Source organism: Doryrhamphus excisus, chromosome 12, assembly GCF_030265055.1.
Source record: "Doryrhamphus excisus isolate RoL2022-K1 chromosome 12, RoL_Dexc_1.0, whole genome shotgun sequence".
NCBI lineage: Eukaryota > Metazoa > Chordata > Actinopteri > Syngnathiformes > Syngnathidae > Doryrhamphus > Doryrhamphus excisus.
This window is the reverse complement of record NC_080477.1, coordinates 17973896-17989242: the sequence shown is the minus strand read 5'-3', so window position 1 is coordinate 17989242 and position 15347 is coordinate 17973896. Positions and strand designations below refer to the sequence as shown.

Sequence of the window (15347 nt, the reverse complement as noted above, 5' to 3'; positions counted from 1 at the left end):
TTCAGCTCACATGAAAGGTACAAAACGGTAATAAATTGTCTATTGACTGCTCAGTTCTGTCACATTCTCACCACTCTTCTGCAAACTCAGGCTCGGGAATCCATACTCTAGCAGTAACTATTGATTTTGAATTAGACTCATTAATATAACATCAAAAATATTCTTTCCTTGTTGCCTCATTACTGGTTATGTGTTTTAAAATGTTTGATAATGTTGACATACCAAGAAACCCATTGATTTTTAACGTAGCCGACATATTGTGGTCCATGAGTCAACCGATAATAGATCCAGGTTAAATTAATCCAAATCAACACGATGAGCCAGTCTAGACATATCGAGTTTGTGCATTTTATTTCCCCACAGTGGACACCATCTTCTCAGTGGTGGTAGCCGGTAACGAGACCCAGTTCACGCTCCGAGAGCTGCAGCCCAACCAGGCATACAGATTGAGGATAGCAGCCGGAACACGTGTCGGCTTCGGGGTCCCATCAGAGTGGGCTCAGCACCAAACCCTGGCTCATTACAACCACACCAACCACCGCATGAGTAAGTATTCCCACATTTTCGACCCTGTTTAAGGATGTATGTCTTCTATAGAGGCTCCAGAATACACACTTAATGCAGTTATGGAATACTTTTTTAAAGCTTGTAGTGCACAACCATTCAATTTGAAGACTCTATCCAAGCACTTACACACATTAGCTGCCAAAGCGCTGCGCTAGGAACAATGCATTGCTGAACAATGTATCTGTCAGTCCCGAGAATGTAAATTGCAAGTGTTCAGCATGCAAGTCCCAGCCTGGCAAGCTTGGCAGCTACTCAAACAAGATAAAATGTATGTGACACATTTTAATATAGGAAAAATGCCACTAGGTCAAGTTCTTTATTAATTTTCTAGTGGGTGAGCATAATGAATGTGGATATTTAATAACATACATTAAGAGATGTCAGTCAAAAGTGATGGCTGCACACAGCACATTAACATACACGTCATGTAGTATGTTGAATGGTTGTGGGTGCTTCAAGGCCTTCATTTAGAAGGTGTCGTGTTTGTACACAGTGATGATTCAATTAACAACATTACAATGATATACCCTATATTGTGCCATTACATATTGTCAGTGTCTGTTAAGATCACTACATATTGATTTTTTTTTTTCTCAGTGATATTCGCTCCAACTGAGCTGAAGGTCAGAGCCAGAGTGAACACGCTCAATGTCACATGGCATCCCACGCCGAATCACACGGCCATCTCCGGCTACAAACTCTCCTGCCGAGAGGTGGATGCTGAGCAGTCAGCCAATGGAAGGAAGACGACGCAGACTCACATCGTTAGGCTTCGGAAGAAGGCCAGGTATCATCTTCTTACTGGGCTGGGTGAGTGGTTTTATTTATTAACAACAACAATAAGCACATATTTGGTGTATTATTTTGTCGACCACATCTTATTGTGTTTGTCACTTCTTTCTGTCCATTCAAAAATACATATACACAACAGCAACCCAGAGACTTTATATTGTTTTCATATTTGGAATATACCATAATTGCTACTTTTTTTCTGAAACCCTGCATCTTATATAGTGGTACAGCTAATTTATGGTGGCTAAGTTCTAATCTTGTGACATCTCCTTTACTTCAGAACTAGTACTAATCATTGAAATACTGTGCCACTCAATGACTCATGCTGCCAAACAAACAAGTACCAATACGAGTTTAAAATGTTTTTTCCACAATGTATTGCATCTGGGGGTCGCACAGTGGCCGAGAGGTTAGTATCTAGGCCACACAGGAGATCAGGAGATCGGGAAGACTTGGTGCCGATTCTCAACTTGGGCATCTCTGTGTGGAATTTTCATGTTCTCCCCGTTTTCTCCATGTTATGTTGATTTTGGCGACTCCAAATAGTCCATAGGTATGAATGTGAGTGTGAATGTTTGCTTGTGCCCTGCGATTGGCTGGCGACCAATCCAAGGGTGTACCCCGCCTCTCGCCCCTAGTGAGCATCAGCGGCATAGAAAATGGATGGATGGATATTGCATCTGAGCAATGCATTCATTGGTGCTGCAATGATATCAGCCTCCCTCCGGACTGCTCTGGTGGATGGAGGCAGCATCGCAAAGCCATTCAACCATTTTCCATGCCGCTTGGCCTCTCATTAATTGGTTTGCTCAGATGCAATGCATTATGGGAACACGTTTTTTTTTATATAATTTAAACTCATATTGGTACATGTTTGTATATATATATATATATATATATATATAATTTATATAAATTATTATTATTTATATATATATTTAGTTATACCTTTTGAGTGTTAAGTTGGTGTGTGATGAGTTTAGTGTTCTTTGTAAGATGACACTCTGACTGTTAGTATTGAGTAATGGCCTCAATTTCTATCAAAAAATTTTTTATATAGCTCATGATTGGCTCCTGTCTAATTAAGAGCTACACGGTCCTCGCGGACTCCACGCGCTCTACAATACTGTATGGTATTTTATGACTTGGATCAGTTTTTTTCCTCTAACTTTAGTGGGTGCGGCTTACACAACGGAATTTACAGTAGCTTCATGAGCTATAGATACAAAATGGTATCATTTTGCATTCAAAGTATCATGAGCGGTTAGCATTATCTACCTCTGCATGTGCTGCATGTGAGTATTGTATGGGGAAAAAAAAATGGTGTGTGCTACTCTTGCTGTAGTGTTGTTTACTCATCAAGCCTAGAAATGCTGGCTCGGCAGTTTCCTAGCCTGTTATTTCAACAAAGTTTCTCTTGCAGCTTGTGTTGTGTAATATACTTGTTAATAAATGACCTTGCAGTCCAAGAGGGCAATGTTTTCCTTTCCACTTTCTCATGCTTTCCATTATTAAAGTTAAAAATATACACATACTATTATACAATGACTTTTCACATTTTATACATTATCGCCTGCTTCCAATTAACGCCCCGGTTTCTAATAGTAACACATTACTAAGAAGTGTTCTTTTGAATTTTGTGTGCTAGTCCCTGACCAGCAGTATGAAGTGAGAGTTTGGGCTTTCAACAAGCAAACAGATGGATCAGCTGCAGTGTGGAAAGGAAGGACAGAAAAGGCGGATAAAGGTAAGAATTCCATCCCCCCCCCCCCCCCTCCCCCATGCCTCCAAATATTACTATTCATGAAGACTTAAAGTTAAAATGCATGTTTGCCTTCAAGCATCATCACTGCCCATGCGGCCACCTCCCTTACCCCCGAGCAGCATTCAGGCCACGGCCAACAGCTCCACTTCCATCCATCTGCGTTGGGAGAAACCGCGCTTCAGCACGGTGCGCATTATCAACTACACGGTGCGCTGCAGCCCGGCTGGGACCACCAACGCCTCCCTGGTCACCTACCACACCAGGTCAGTCTCGATTTGTCCACCAACATTTGGACGTTTCTATTGTCTAATCACACGGTGTCCGATGACTCATGGCAGCTGCTGCCACTCAGGGACAGGGCAAGGATGAATGGGGTTTTAAAAGCCTTATGGAGGGTGCGCCATCATTTTTATGAAAGGATGAGATGATGGATGAGGCTGCAAGGTATAAACCATTTGGTTGTTGGGAGGATGGATCCGATTGCTACAGTAAATAAAAGCTGTCAAGGCATGGGAGCTGTCTCCTTCTTTGGTATGAATATAGCCTGACTAGGGATGGGCATTGAACTATTGGTTAAATTCATAATTTCATGAATTAATTATTATTTGTCATGAATGGGATGGCACAAACTCCTGTTTCCATGACAATACTGAGCACCCAGCTACAATTGAAAGTGAAGCTGAGACACATTAATATAATTAATATAATGCAAATTGAATACAATTTAGACTTTTTTTGTGTTGCAGCGCCGCTCAGGAGATCCTGATCGGGGCCTTGAAGCCCTTCACCCGCTACGAGCTGGCAGTGCAGTCCAATGGAGTGGATGGAGTGGGCCCATTCACCAGCACAGTGGAGGAGTCCACCCTGTCTGACCGTAAGTTTTTTTTAGTTGGTTCACATGGCAAAGAACACAACTGAATACTACCTAATTTAGTTTATTTTGATTATTTTTAATTTATTGTGGTTTAATTCAATACTCTGTGTGGAGTTTGCATGTTCTCCCCGTGCATGCGTGGGTTTTCTCCGGGTACTCCGGTTTCCTCCCACATTCCAAAAACATGCTAGGTTAATTGGCGACTCCAAATTGTCCATAGGTATGAATGTGAGTGTGAATGGTTGTTTGTCTGTATGTGCCCTGTGATTGGCTGGCGACCAGTCCAGGGTGTACTCCGCCTCTCGCCCAAAGACAGCTGGCATAGGCTCCAGCACCCCCCGCAACCCTTGTGAGGAAAACTGGTAGAAAATGAATGAATGATTATTTTTAATTTATTGTGGTTTAATTCAATTTGTTATTGTTGTAATAAAACTGTCGTAGGAGACCCGAGTTCAATTCCACAATCGGCTATCTTTATGTGGAGTTTGCATGTTCTCCCTGTGCATGTGTGGGTTTTCTCCGGGTACTCCGGTTTCCTCCCCCATTCCAAAAACATGCTAGGTTAATTGGTGACTCTAAATTGTCCATAGGTATGAATGTGAGTGTGAATGGTTGTTTGTCTATATGTGCCCTGTGATTGGCTGGCGACCAGTCCAGAGTGTACCCCGCCTCTCGCCCGAAGACAGCTGGGATAGGCTCCAGTACACCCCATGACCCTCGTGAGGAAAAGTGGTAGAAAATGAAAACCAGGTCCCTGGTTATATGATATGAAAGGGGAACTATACAATTTAGACAAAAACATGTCTTGACATACTTTTTCAAAATCACTCATGAAACATAAAGGATCAGGCGCCTTCTTTAAAGAAGCATGCGAGATTAGCTTGATTGCACTCCAGTAGGACCCTCAGGCAGTACTCGTTGTACCAACCGCTTTTTGGGCTATGGGCACCATGTAAGGGAGACGACGGGCACCTGCGGTTGACGGGGTTCCTTGCGGGCGTGTGGTGGGCCGTGTGCACTGGAGGTGGCGGGCAGCTGTGGCTGGCTGTAGATAATTGCTTGCTTTTCCTCCTCTGAAGTACGGGTACTTTGATATCCCCAAATCCCTTCCGTATTTAATAACCAATGTAAACAATGGGAGGCTTCTACAATTCGCTGTAGATGCAGGTGTGTCGCTTGACGGCTGGTCACGGTTGTTTGTCACCTTCAGTACGGCTGATTGCTGATCACATAACTCATCACACCGTGCTATTTTGGTCTAATTCCGAGCATGTTGTAGGACTGATTAATTGGCCAAAAGTCATTAATAAATAAAAAACGAAAGCAGCACAAACATTCATTATAACTGCACTAACCAAGCACGAAAAAAATTGACTATTTTGGTTTTATTCCGAGCATGTGCGGGGCTTTGTTAAGGGAAGTGGACGGATGCTGCAATGGGGGCGGAGTTATCCGGATACACTAATACCATGCTTTTTCATGGAAATCGTCCTGTAATGACTGGCGGTCAATCAATAGAAGCACTCCTAGTACTCACCTGAGCATCTGCCTGTCAGTCAAGTGTCAGCAGGTGAGCAAGTTTATACAGCTTGTAATCATAGCAGGACACTACCCCCACCAGTCAAGCTCTCCTCCCTCATGTGATCACCTGAGCCTCATCCCCCCTTCCACTGCCTCGTCTTCTCTCAGCTGTACCCAGGTGGCTGGAGCATCAGGACACAGATGGCCGTCACACAAACCCCCCTACTAAGACAAAATATACCCCCCAGCTGTGTGGCCTTATTTGTAGCTTTTAATTACAGATTGCCATCCCTCCTCCCTTTCACCCTTTTCTCTCTCTCTCTCTCCATTATCCTTCAGGGCCTTCCTCGCCTCCGGATGAGCTGCGGTTGAGCGCACTCGATTCATCCTCAGTGCTGGTGAGCTGGCGCCCTCCACTGGAGCCCAACGGTGTCATCATCAGCTATAGGATCTTGTACAGCGGCAACTTCAGCCTGCCTGAGGACATGTGGAAAAACCTTTCCCAGGAGGGTGAGTGGGCTGTCGGGAGAGCTAAAAATGGATATGTTTATTAATTGACTTTTAAACAACAGTGCATGTCACTGTATTTCTTCACAAATTAAATATTAAATTATCCCTTTGTATGTTTCTGCCCTACAGGGAGCATTACCAGTGTTGTGGTGCGCGGTTTGTCCAGTGGCAGCCATTACTTTTTTAGGTTGGGAGCATCCACTGAGGTGGGGCCCGGGCCTTATTCGCTTGTAAAGGATGTTCACACGCACCCTCACCAATACGGTACGTGCCAAGTATTATTGCATGTGTGCATAGTGGGTATCTAATTATGAAGTATAAGAGGGTTATTTTGTAGTAGCCACCTTGCCGAGTGAATGGAAGTGACATAGATGTGTGTGGTGGAAGACTCTGGCCATCTGTTTCCTCTCGTCTCTGCATCCAGGCTGCCAAAAGATAGCCGGCATACATGAATATCAATGAAGGCAGTTGAATACCTGCCCTGAATTAATATTAACTGTAGCTTTGTCTAAGATAAATAGTATTCACAGAACTGTCTTTACTGTCTAGACCAAGATTTAACAAGGTGTCAGTTTGCTGTTGTTGATGTTTTTTTGTTTTCTTTTTATTAAACTCAGTGTCTGCTGCTTCTTTTTCGAGAATTGCTATTATAGTGTTTGCTTGTTTTGAGCAGTTTATTTCCATGTGGAAAAAGAGACAAAGTAGTCCTACAGTGGATGGATATGGAAACGAATTACAGAAAAATATACATTCTTCTTCTAATAATAATAATGGTGATATAATAATATGTATTGCACATATTCTGCATATGCATGTTAGGTTAATGAGTGGTTAGCGCACAGGCCACACAGCTAGGAGAACCAAGTTCGATTCCACCATCGGACACCTCTCTGCGGAGTTTTGTAAACTCATATTGGTACATGTTTGTATATTTCATAGTTATACCTTTTGAGTGTTAAGTTGGTGCGTGATGAGTTTAGTGTTCTTTGTAAGAACACAAACACATTCCAAAAACATGCTAGGTTAATTGGTGATTCCAAATTGTCCATAGGTATTAATGTGAGTGTGAATGGTTGTTTGTGTATATGTGCCCTATGATTGGCTGGCAACCAGTCCAGGGCGATCGGGCGATCTTCGCCGATCGCCCGAAGACAGCTGGGATAGGCTCCAGCACCCCCCGCGACCCTCGTGAGGTTAAGCGGTAGAAAATGAATGAATGTACCAATATGAGTTTACATTGGAAAAAATAACACATCTCAAATGCATTGCATCTGCTTGAAGTAGCTGCAATGACGTCAGCCTCCCTGTGGGCTCTCGCGCTGCTCAGGCAGCATTGCAGCACCTCGGCAGCCCTGTGATTGGCTGGCGACCAGTCCAGGGTGTATCCCGCCTCTCGCCCAAAGACAGCTGGGATAGGCTCCAGCACACCCCGCAACCCCCATAGGGATAAGCGGTAGAAAATGAATGAATGAATGTTAATTGGGGACACTGAATTGTCCATAGAAATTGAAGTTTTGTCCAACCATGCTAAAATAATGAAACTAGCTAATGAATGGTAATGACTATGACTGGGGTGTTTTTCAATGTGCTTAAAAAATAGAAGTACATTTCAACAATTCATCATGTTGCAAATGGAGTAGGAAGGTGCTTCTCAATTAGTTTCTGTCATGCTCTCCCAAAGGGACAGAGATGTTTTCCAGATCTAATATTTTTTCATGCTACTTTTTACAGAGCTTGACATCCATGCAGTGACAGGAATCATCGTTGGCGTGTGTCTGGGTCTCATATGCATCCTCCTCTGCATGTGTTTCAGTTTCCGCAACACTAAAACCAGGTAATGCACCTTTACATCATTTCACCAGAAGTCATACACCTGTACTGCTTCATGTTTATAACATTCTATCACATAGGGGGGTGTCTGGCAGCCTGGACTCCACTGCTGCAACTCCCCATTACAAAAGAGGGGGCTACCCCAGCGCTGCTGATGTGCCAGAGTGCAGCGATAGCCACGAGCTAGAAACGCTAATGCCCTCCGCAGGCCAAGAATGTAACCAGTCGTCAGCAGGACCCCCGGAGGAGCAGAGCCTGATGGCGAGTGCCAACACCGGCGATGGAGGAGACGCCCCCACACCTGAACCCAAGGTCAAAATGGAAGCATATGGGGTGTGTTTTTTTTTTTTTGCTGCTAGGATATTATATATATTAATTTTGTCAAATGTGCTACTATCACATTTTCAGGCTGCTTGGAACGGCTCTGTGAGTCATAACTGGGCCAACAGAATCACTCGGTATCGAGACACCGTCACTGAAGACTCCCAAGGATTCATGGCTGGAGGTGTCAACATAACAAACGACAACTTGACGGTAAACGTGTCCACTTTTAATAACAGGGTGGATGCTTGGCTGTTTACATTACTGTTTACTCAACACACTAACTCCTTATTTCTAAAATCACAAATACTTAAACTTGCTGATATAGTTCATCTTCAAACAGCTAAAATAATGCATAAGGCTAAAAATAACCAATTACCTGAAAATGTCATCCAATACTTCTCTACAAGAGAGGAGAAATATGATCTCAGAGAAGAACTACATTTGAAACACTTATATGCTAGGACTACGTTAAAAAGCCATAGCATTTCAGTATGTGGAATCAAACTATGGAATGGATTGAGTAAGGACCTCAAACAATGCACAACGATGAGCCAATTCAAGAAACAATACAAGCAGTTGATGTTTGCTAAATACAAGGATGAAGAGTCTTGAACCAGTCATGATGTGCTATATATATCACTATATTGACACTTACTATGGTACACATTATGTCATTGTATGGTCATATCACCTTGTACTTTGGTACGTGACAAAAAAATAAAAATAAAAACATAAGAATTAATAAAATTAATTTTAAAAAATAAAAAATATAATAAGAAAGCAGGAAGTGAACAAATGTAACAGTTACTGATTGTAAAAGTACCAAATGGAGGGGTAGGATTTAATAAGCTTTGCCTCTTCCTACTCCTTTCGGACATGTGGAACTGTGAACTTATTATGGGATGCATTCAATTGTAATCTGATGCATGTTCAAATGAAATAAAACCATTACCATTACCATAAACTTATAAGTGGTTGGGTCACTGGTTGGAACGGAACAAGTTGGAGGTTTTCCAGCATGAAGCACCTTTTTAAGGTCATGCCACAGTATCTCGATAGGATTCAGATCAGGACATTGACGAGACCACTCCAAAGTCTTAATTTTTTTTGTTGTTCTTCAGCCAATCAGAGGTGGACTTGCTGGCGTGTTTTGAATCATTGTTCTTCTGCAGAAAGTTGGTTTCAGCTTGAGGTCTTTGGTAGATTCCATTTGTCAGAGTATTTTCCCAAAGGTAAAAAAAAATGTGACAAAATAAAAATAAAACAAAATAAAAACATAAAAATATATTTAAATAAATAAAAAAATATATATTAGGAAAGCAGGAGGTGAACAAATGTAACAGTTACTGATTGTAAAAGTAGGGTAGGATTTAATAAGCTTTGCTTCTTCCTACTCCTTTTGGACATGTGGAACTGTGAACTGATTATGGGATGCATTCAATTGTAATCTGATGCATGTTCAAATGAAATAAAAACATTACCATTACCATTACCAGACTGTTAATGTGTATGTGAATCAATGAATGAAGAGACAAGGATCTGAGATGTTCTCTTCTTGCAGGATGGTCCATCCCTGTGCAGTAACCAGGTGGAGGCGGAGGTTATCGTCCACTCAGAGCTGTCCAATCCAGAGAGCGTGCAGGCAAAGGAGGACCGTGGCCGTGCGAGGGACTCCAAAGCCACCTGTGGACCTTCATTACCAGAGGACAGCTATTTGCCTCTGGGCCGCCTGAGCCTGTCAGCAGAGGGGAAGTCTCCTCCTGACAAACATTCACTGGCACGCAGCCCGCAGAGTCTCCCCTCTATAAATTTGCCAATGAACCACAACGGGGAGCTGGAAGACGACGGGACAGATGCGGGTCACGCTGAGCCAAAGCAGGACTCGGGGCTAACTAATGGCTTCCATTCCCCGAAGACACTACCGCCTGTGATGAAGTCAGGGGAAAACGGGGACGTTAGACACTGCCCTTCCGCATCTGCAAAAACCATCTCTGGGAGCCTTTCCCCTGCCCCCTTTGTCAGTTCTGGCCTGGTCCACTCTACCTCAGTAGCACACACTTACCTGTGTCCCTAGCCACTGCATGCCAGACATGTTGGACGCATAAGAGATGATTGTCTTGATGCACCTCATTGTTGGATTCTTTTCTTTTCTACCTTTTTTCATACGTGATATAGTATATTTGTAGAGCTGGTGTTATTGTGGTACGCATTGCAACCATACATTCCTCCGAGCTGTGAAAGACAAGCTGTCAGCGGCACATAGAGGTGCTGGTCCACTTGACCTCTATCTATTGACCTGACGGTGGCGCTAAGGAATTAGCCTCAAGAGTGTGTCTCTCTCCAGTCTCGTGCTGTCTCAGGGTCACAATACTGGAATGTGCCATCGTATCTCACATCACACAACACGTGTCGCTGTGTGACATTTGTAATTCTGCAGTTTAGCATTTTAGAGATTGGGAACCGTCTGTTGTTTTTGTTTTACAAAGGAGTATTAGGGCCATTTCGGAAAGAAAAAAAAGTACGATTACAGGAATAATGTTGTAATATTACATGAAAAAAGTTGTCTTTATGTAAAGGGACAAACAGACCGTAATTAATCCAAGTGTGTGAATGGAAAGACAAAAAAAACAGCAATTTTGATGATTTTGCTAGATTTTTCAAGGCACACAAAATATTTTCTTAGGGCTATATAGTCATGGAAAGATTCATACATTGGTAAGTTTCAGCAAAATATCACTTCTCAACACAAAAAAATGACTTTATTTTCATAGTATAACTGTTTTTCTTGAGAAATTACGACATTTTACCTGTAATATTACCACTTTTTCCCCCCACTGTGGCCCTAATACTTTATTTTTTTTACATGATGTGCCATTTTTGAGAAGAAAGTCTTATGATGAGACATTACAGCCGCATATGTGTAGACGGGTCACAGTTAGGGTTGCATCAGTGTCTTCTCCACTTATGTTCAATTTTATACTCGACTCAGTTTGTGTGTTGAATCGTTCGCGTGTGACCTCCCCCTGTGCATAGACCCGGTCAGCCGTGTCGAATCAGTGGCGGTGACGTCGTTCATTCCGTTCACAAAAAAGAACTAGTTCTTTTGACCCGTTCGTTCATGACTGACATAGACATAGACTTTCTTTATTGTCATTTATTGGCACAAAAACACAGCAGTGAAATTGCCAACAAAATGTTGTTGCCTGGCTCCTGTGTAAGAATAAATAATAAACAACAAATAATAAATAATGAATAATGAATAATGAATAACGAATAATAAATAATAATGTGGAGAATAAATAGATGACATCAAATATGAACAATGTACAGTGTAAACAGTAATTTGGAACTAGCATACTAGGTTCGTTCACAAAAAAACTATTTCTTTTGACCCGTTCGTTCATGAACGACACACCACTAGTATTGTAGGTTATCAAGTGAAGACACCGGAGACGCTAAGTTACAGTTACAGCTTCCGACCCTAATATATATATATATTTTACATGAGGTGCCGTTTTTGAGAAGAAAGTCTTATGTTCAATTTTATACTCGACTCAATTTGTGTGTTGAGTCGTTAGCCTGTGATCAGTGAGTCAGTGGTGGTGACGTCGTTGAATTCCGTTCACAAAAAAGAACTAGTTCTTTTGACCCGTTCGTTCATGAACGACACACCGCTAGCATAGTAGGTTATCAAGTGAAGACACCAGAGGTAGGCTAGAAGCTATTGCTGCTGTATGTTATCCAATGAGACGCTAAGTTACAGTTGCAGCTTCTGACCGGATGGTGGCGGTAATGTGTCAGTCAGTTGTTTAACAAGCTCACAGACTGCCGGAACAAGACATTCAACTAGCAATGGGGAAGTTTTTAAAACGAAAAAATGAAGATGAAAGTAGTTCAAGCCCCCCCTAAAAGACTACATTTTTATGTAAGTACAATCCTGACTTCATCAAGTACGGCTTTGGGGGAAATAATTGATACATTTGTTGTAAAAAAAAGAGACCACTGGTGCATCCCGTCTCCTTGTCAACGACGCTACCTCGTTTCTTTTTCAGGTTTCCAGTGTGGTTTCATTGCCAATGTAGCTAATGTTATTTTTTTCTCAATGTTTCTAATTTTTGTTTTCAACCACAAATCGATGTCTTATGCTTTGTTGTAGAAAAGTTTTCCGTAGTTCATTGCTGCCTGTGTTTTTGGTCCACCGAGTGGGATATTTCCTACACTTCCTTGCTGTCTGGAATGCAGCATAATTCCAAGTTGACATGAAAACGACAGTAGAATGTATCATCTACTGGAAAAATAATGCATTTTGTGTTTATGCCACCTGCAGGCAGGTTTTAATAGGTTTAATATGTAATTTTAAATTGAGAAAAACAAATTGACTGCAAAAATGGCCACTCCTTGCCTGCAGGTGGTGCTAAGTGTCATGTTGGCTTCACTGGTGTCCATTCATAGTCATTGCAAGTGCTTCTCAATGCACCGTTGATACCTCAACCACATATAATGCATGTACATCCCCAGTTAACTTTTATTTAAAGTGGTAGGAGTTAAACAAGTACAAAAAAAAAGAATGTATTCAGTACCCGGTGGTGGTCAGACATCAGTTGGAGGCTTTTTAGGGGTCACTTAGCAAGCGTTGTCATGTCATGATGCTTCAACTCTTTAGCCTATCATTGTCGGTCAATAGTATCCCATTTTGGGTCAATAATCCATGATACCTTCAGGGCATAGTTGTTATGTGCAACATTCATTATTTTGTTTGGTGTAGGCTTTGGTTTTTTGTTACTACACAAAACTTTAAACCTCAACCAAGGCTTTCATGCAGTTTTTAAGACGTTAGCAAGTGTCATACAATGTCCGTACGCGTCAGGATGTCACATGGTGTCTGATCTCCTTCTAAGATCCTATTTCCTGTGATGGGACTTCACATTGTTACTCTTCTTATTTTGCAGTGTGAGAGCCCGGAAACTGACTAAGTCTAGAGGGACAAAAACGCCAGGGACGTCCTCTCCTCAGTGCAGTTCCGGGATTTAATTTGTTTATTTGTTTGGGTTTCTTTTAGAAATAATTGTCCTCTTTGAAGTTTACTAGGACCATACTGAAATGAAAAAAAAAATAGTAATAATAATAAATGTCAATCTACATGAAAAATATGGTGGGGTTAATATATATATTTTATATAATTATATTCCATATAATATTACAACATAATTCTCATAAAATTACCAAATTTTTGGTAATATTTATACTTCAGTCTTCAGATATTCTGACTTTTTTACTGAAAAAAATTATATTGTTTTTTTTTCTCCAATATTATTACATCATTATTGTAAAATTATGTAAAATTAAATATAAAATTCCAACTTCATTCTTTTGAAAATGAATGAAATTATGATATTTATTTGACCTTTTTATTGTAATATTTCAAATTAAACAAATCTAGGCTTTTCTTTCATTGATAGCAACATATTTAGTCATATTATTTTACATCATAATCGCATCTGTTTATACAATAGATTTAGGCGTTTTTGCTTAAAAATAATATTTATATTTAGAAAATATTTAAGTTGTACTTTATCTGTCAAGAAATAAACAAGAAATATTTGAAGACATAAGGTGATTGAATACCTTGTGAAAAACAAGCTAAAGTATCACAAAGTTCCCTTTTTATTCAGAAAGTGTATTTTCAGTAACACATTGCAGCCTAGGACTTTGGTTTGCCACCAGCTGCTTATAATGATCAGACTTGTAGTTTCCAAAAAAAAAAAAATTTCTGCACCGTTCATAAAATGTCTATACACTCATTCATATAATTGGATAATTATTTTTAAAAACTGCTTATTATTGGATGGCTTTATTCTTATAAATATTGCCTCTTTTTGTCCTGAAATTTATTTTCTTTTCGATTAGATTTTTTTAAGTAATAGAAATTATATTATTATATATTATATTTTTATATAATATTAGTATTACCCTAAAAACTTATGACTCATAATATTACAACTTTTTGTGTACTTTACAAATTTACTGTCATAGAATTCTGACTTTTTCTAAAGTTCTGAACAAAGTAAACTTCCGATTTCTGCAAAATGACAACTTTTACGAGTAAGAGTAATTCTAACAAAATGGTTAAATTGTTTTTCATATATTACAGCTATTCTCATAATAATTGTTCGTGCAAAATGATGACTTTATTCTCACAAAATCACCTTTTGACTTTTTATTCCTGATAGTGTGACTTCATTCTTGAAAGGTCCAATGTATTTCTCACAATATTTATTTATTTTTTCCATATAATTCTGACTTTATTCTTACAATGGTATCGCTTTATGGTATTGTATTTTTTAATCCTTTCAGTATGGCCCTAATACATCTTTGTATTTTTCTTGTCATGCTCGGGTACCCTTCATATTTGCATACTTCATCCTCATCCATTTTCTCAAGTAGGAAAGTAAAGTGCCGTGCAGCGCTGGTGTCAATGTGTTCTTTTGTACAGCGGTGTGTGTGAATCAGTGTGTACATTTCTGGTGCTGTGTGGTGCTCGGCCTTGTCCCTGTCTCGTCATCGTTGTCGAAGTTTCTTCAATCCCAACGTGTCGGTCAGTAGCGACTCGCTGATGATCCAACTCGAGTCTACTTGACCTCTTGTTGATCAGCATGGGACTCTCATCTTTACATGTCTTCAAGTGGAGCTCACTTAAAGGGACAGGACACGGCTTTGCTGGTGTTATTGTCATGGCGACCATGGCCATAATCAATGAGTTAGAGACGTCCATCTTGTTATCAAATGTCACAAATGTTGCTGTTCTTGTAAATAAACCTGGACTAAACATGTGTCTTTGTCTCACTCTCAGTTGAGTTAGTACGTTAAAGGATCTTTTTATGATTGCAACATTATTCTTGGAAAAAATTGGACTTTTTACTTGTAATATAGTGGCTCCATAAAATTATGACAATCGTCATTAGGGTACATTGATAATTTTTTTCAATTAATGTTGCAAAGTATTTATTATATGTTGTTACATCTTTATTTTTTCTGTCATCTTTACACTATTAGTGTAATTGTTACTATTTAAATACTTAACACCATTTGTATATGGGACTATTATATAAAGCTACACTTTATAAACTACTAAATTGCTCTAGCTCAGCGAGGGTCGTGGGACTA

General features: G+C 40.3%; 1 protein-coding gene across 2 annotated transcripts in view; it reads left to right on the top strand.

Moving 5' to 3' along the window:
* igdcc4 (immunoglobulin superfamily, DCC subclass, member 4) overlaps positions 1-14999 on the top strand; it is a 60680-nt gene extending 45681 nt beyond the window's left edge. The window contains exons 10-20 of one of the 2 annotated variants that reach the window (XM_058089164.1): positions 364-546; positions 1165-1377; positions 3008-3106; positions 3201-3387; positions 3871-3998; positions 5859-6029; positions 6159-6293; positions 7761-7863; positions 7940-8171; positions 8268-8393; positions 9745-14999. In XM_058089164.1, coding sequence (XP_057945147.1) covers positions 364-546; positions 1165-1377; positions 3008-3106; positions 3201-3387; positions 3871-3998; positions 5859-6029; positions 6159-6293; positions 7761-7863; positions 7940-8171; positions 8268-8393; positions 9745-10257 — 2090 coding nt within the window. In that variant the 3' untranslated portion in view covers positions 10258-14999. Of the gene's footprint in view, positions 1-363; positions 547-1164; positions 1378-3007; positions 3107-3200; positions 3388-3870; positions 3999-5858; positions 6030-6158; positions 6294-7760; positions 7864-7939; positions 8193-8267; positions 8394-9744 lie in introns of both variants that reach the window. The other variant, XM_058089163.1, reaches the window with a different exon arrangement.
* Positions 15000-15347: the final 348 nt, after the last annotated feature.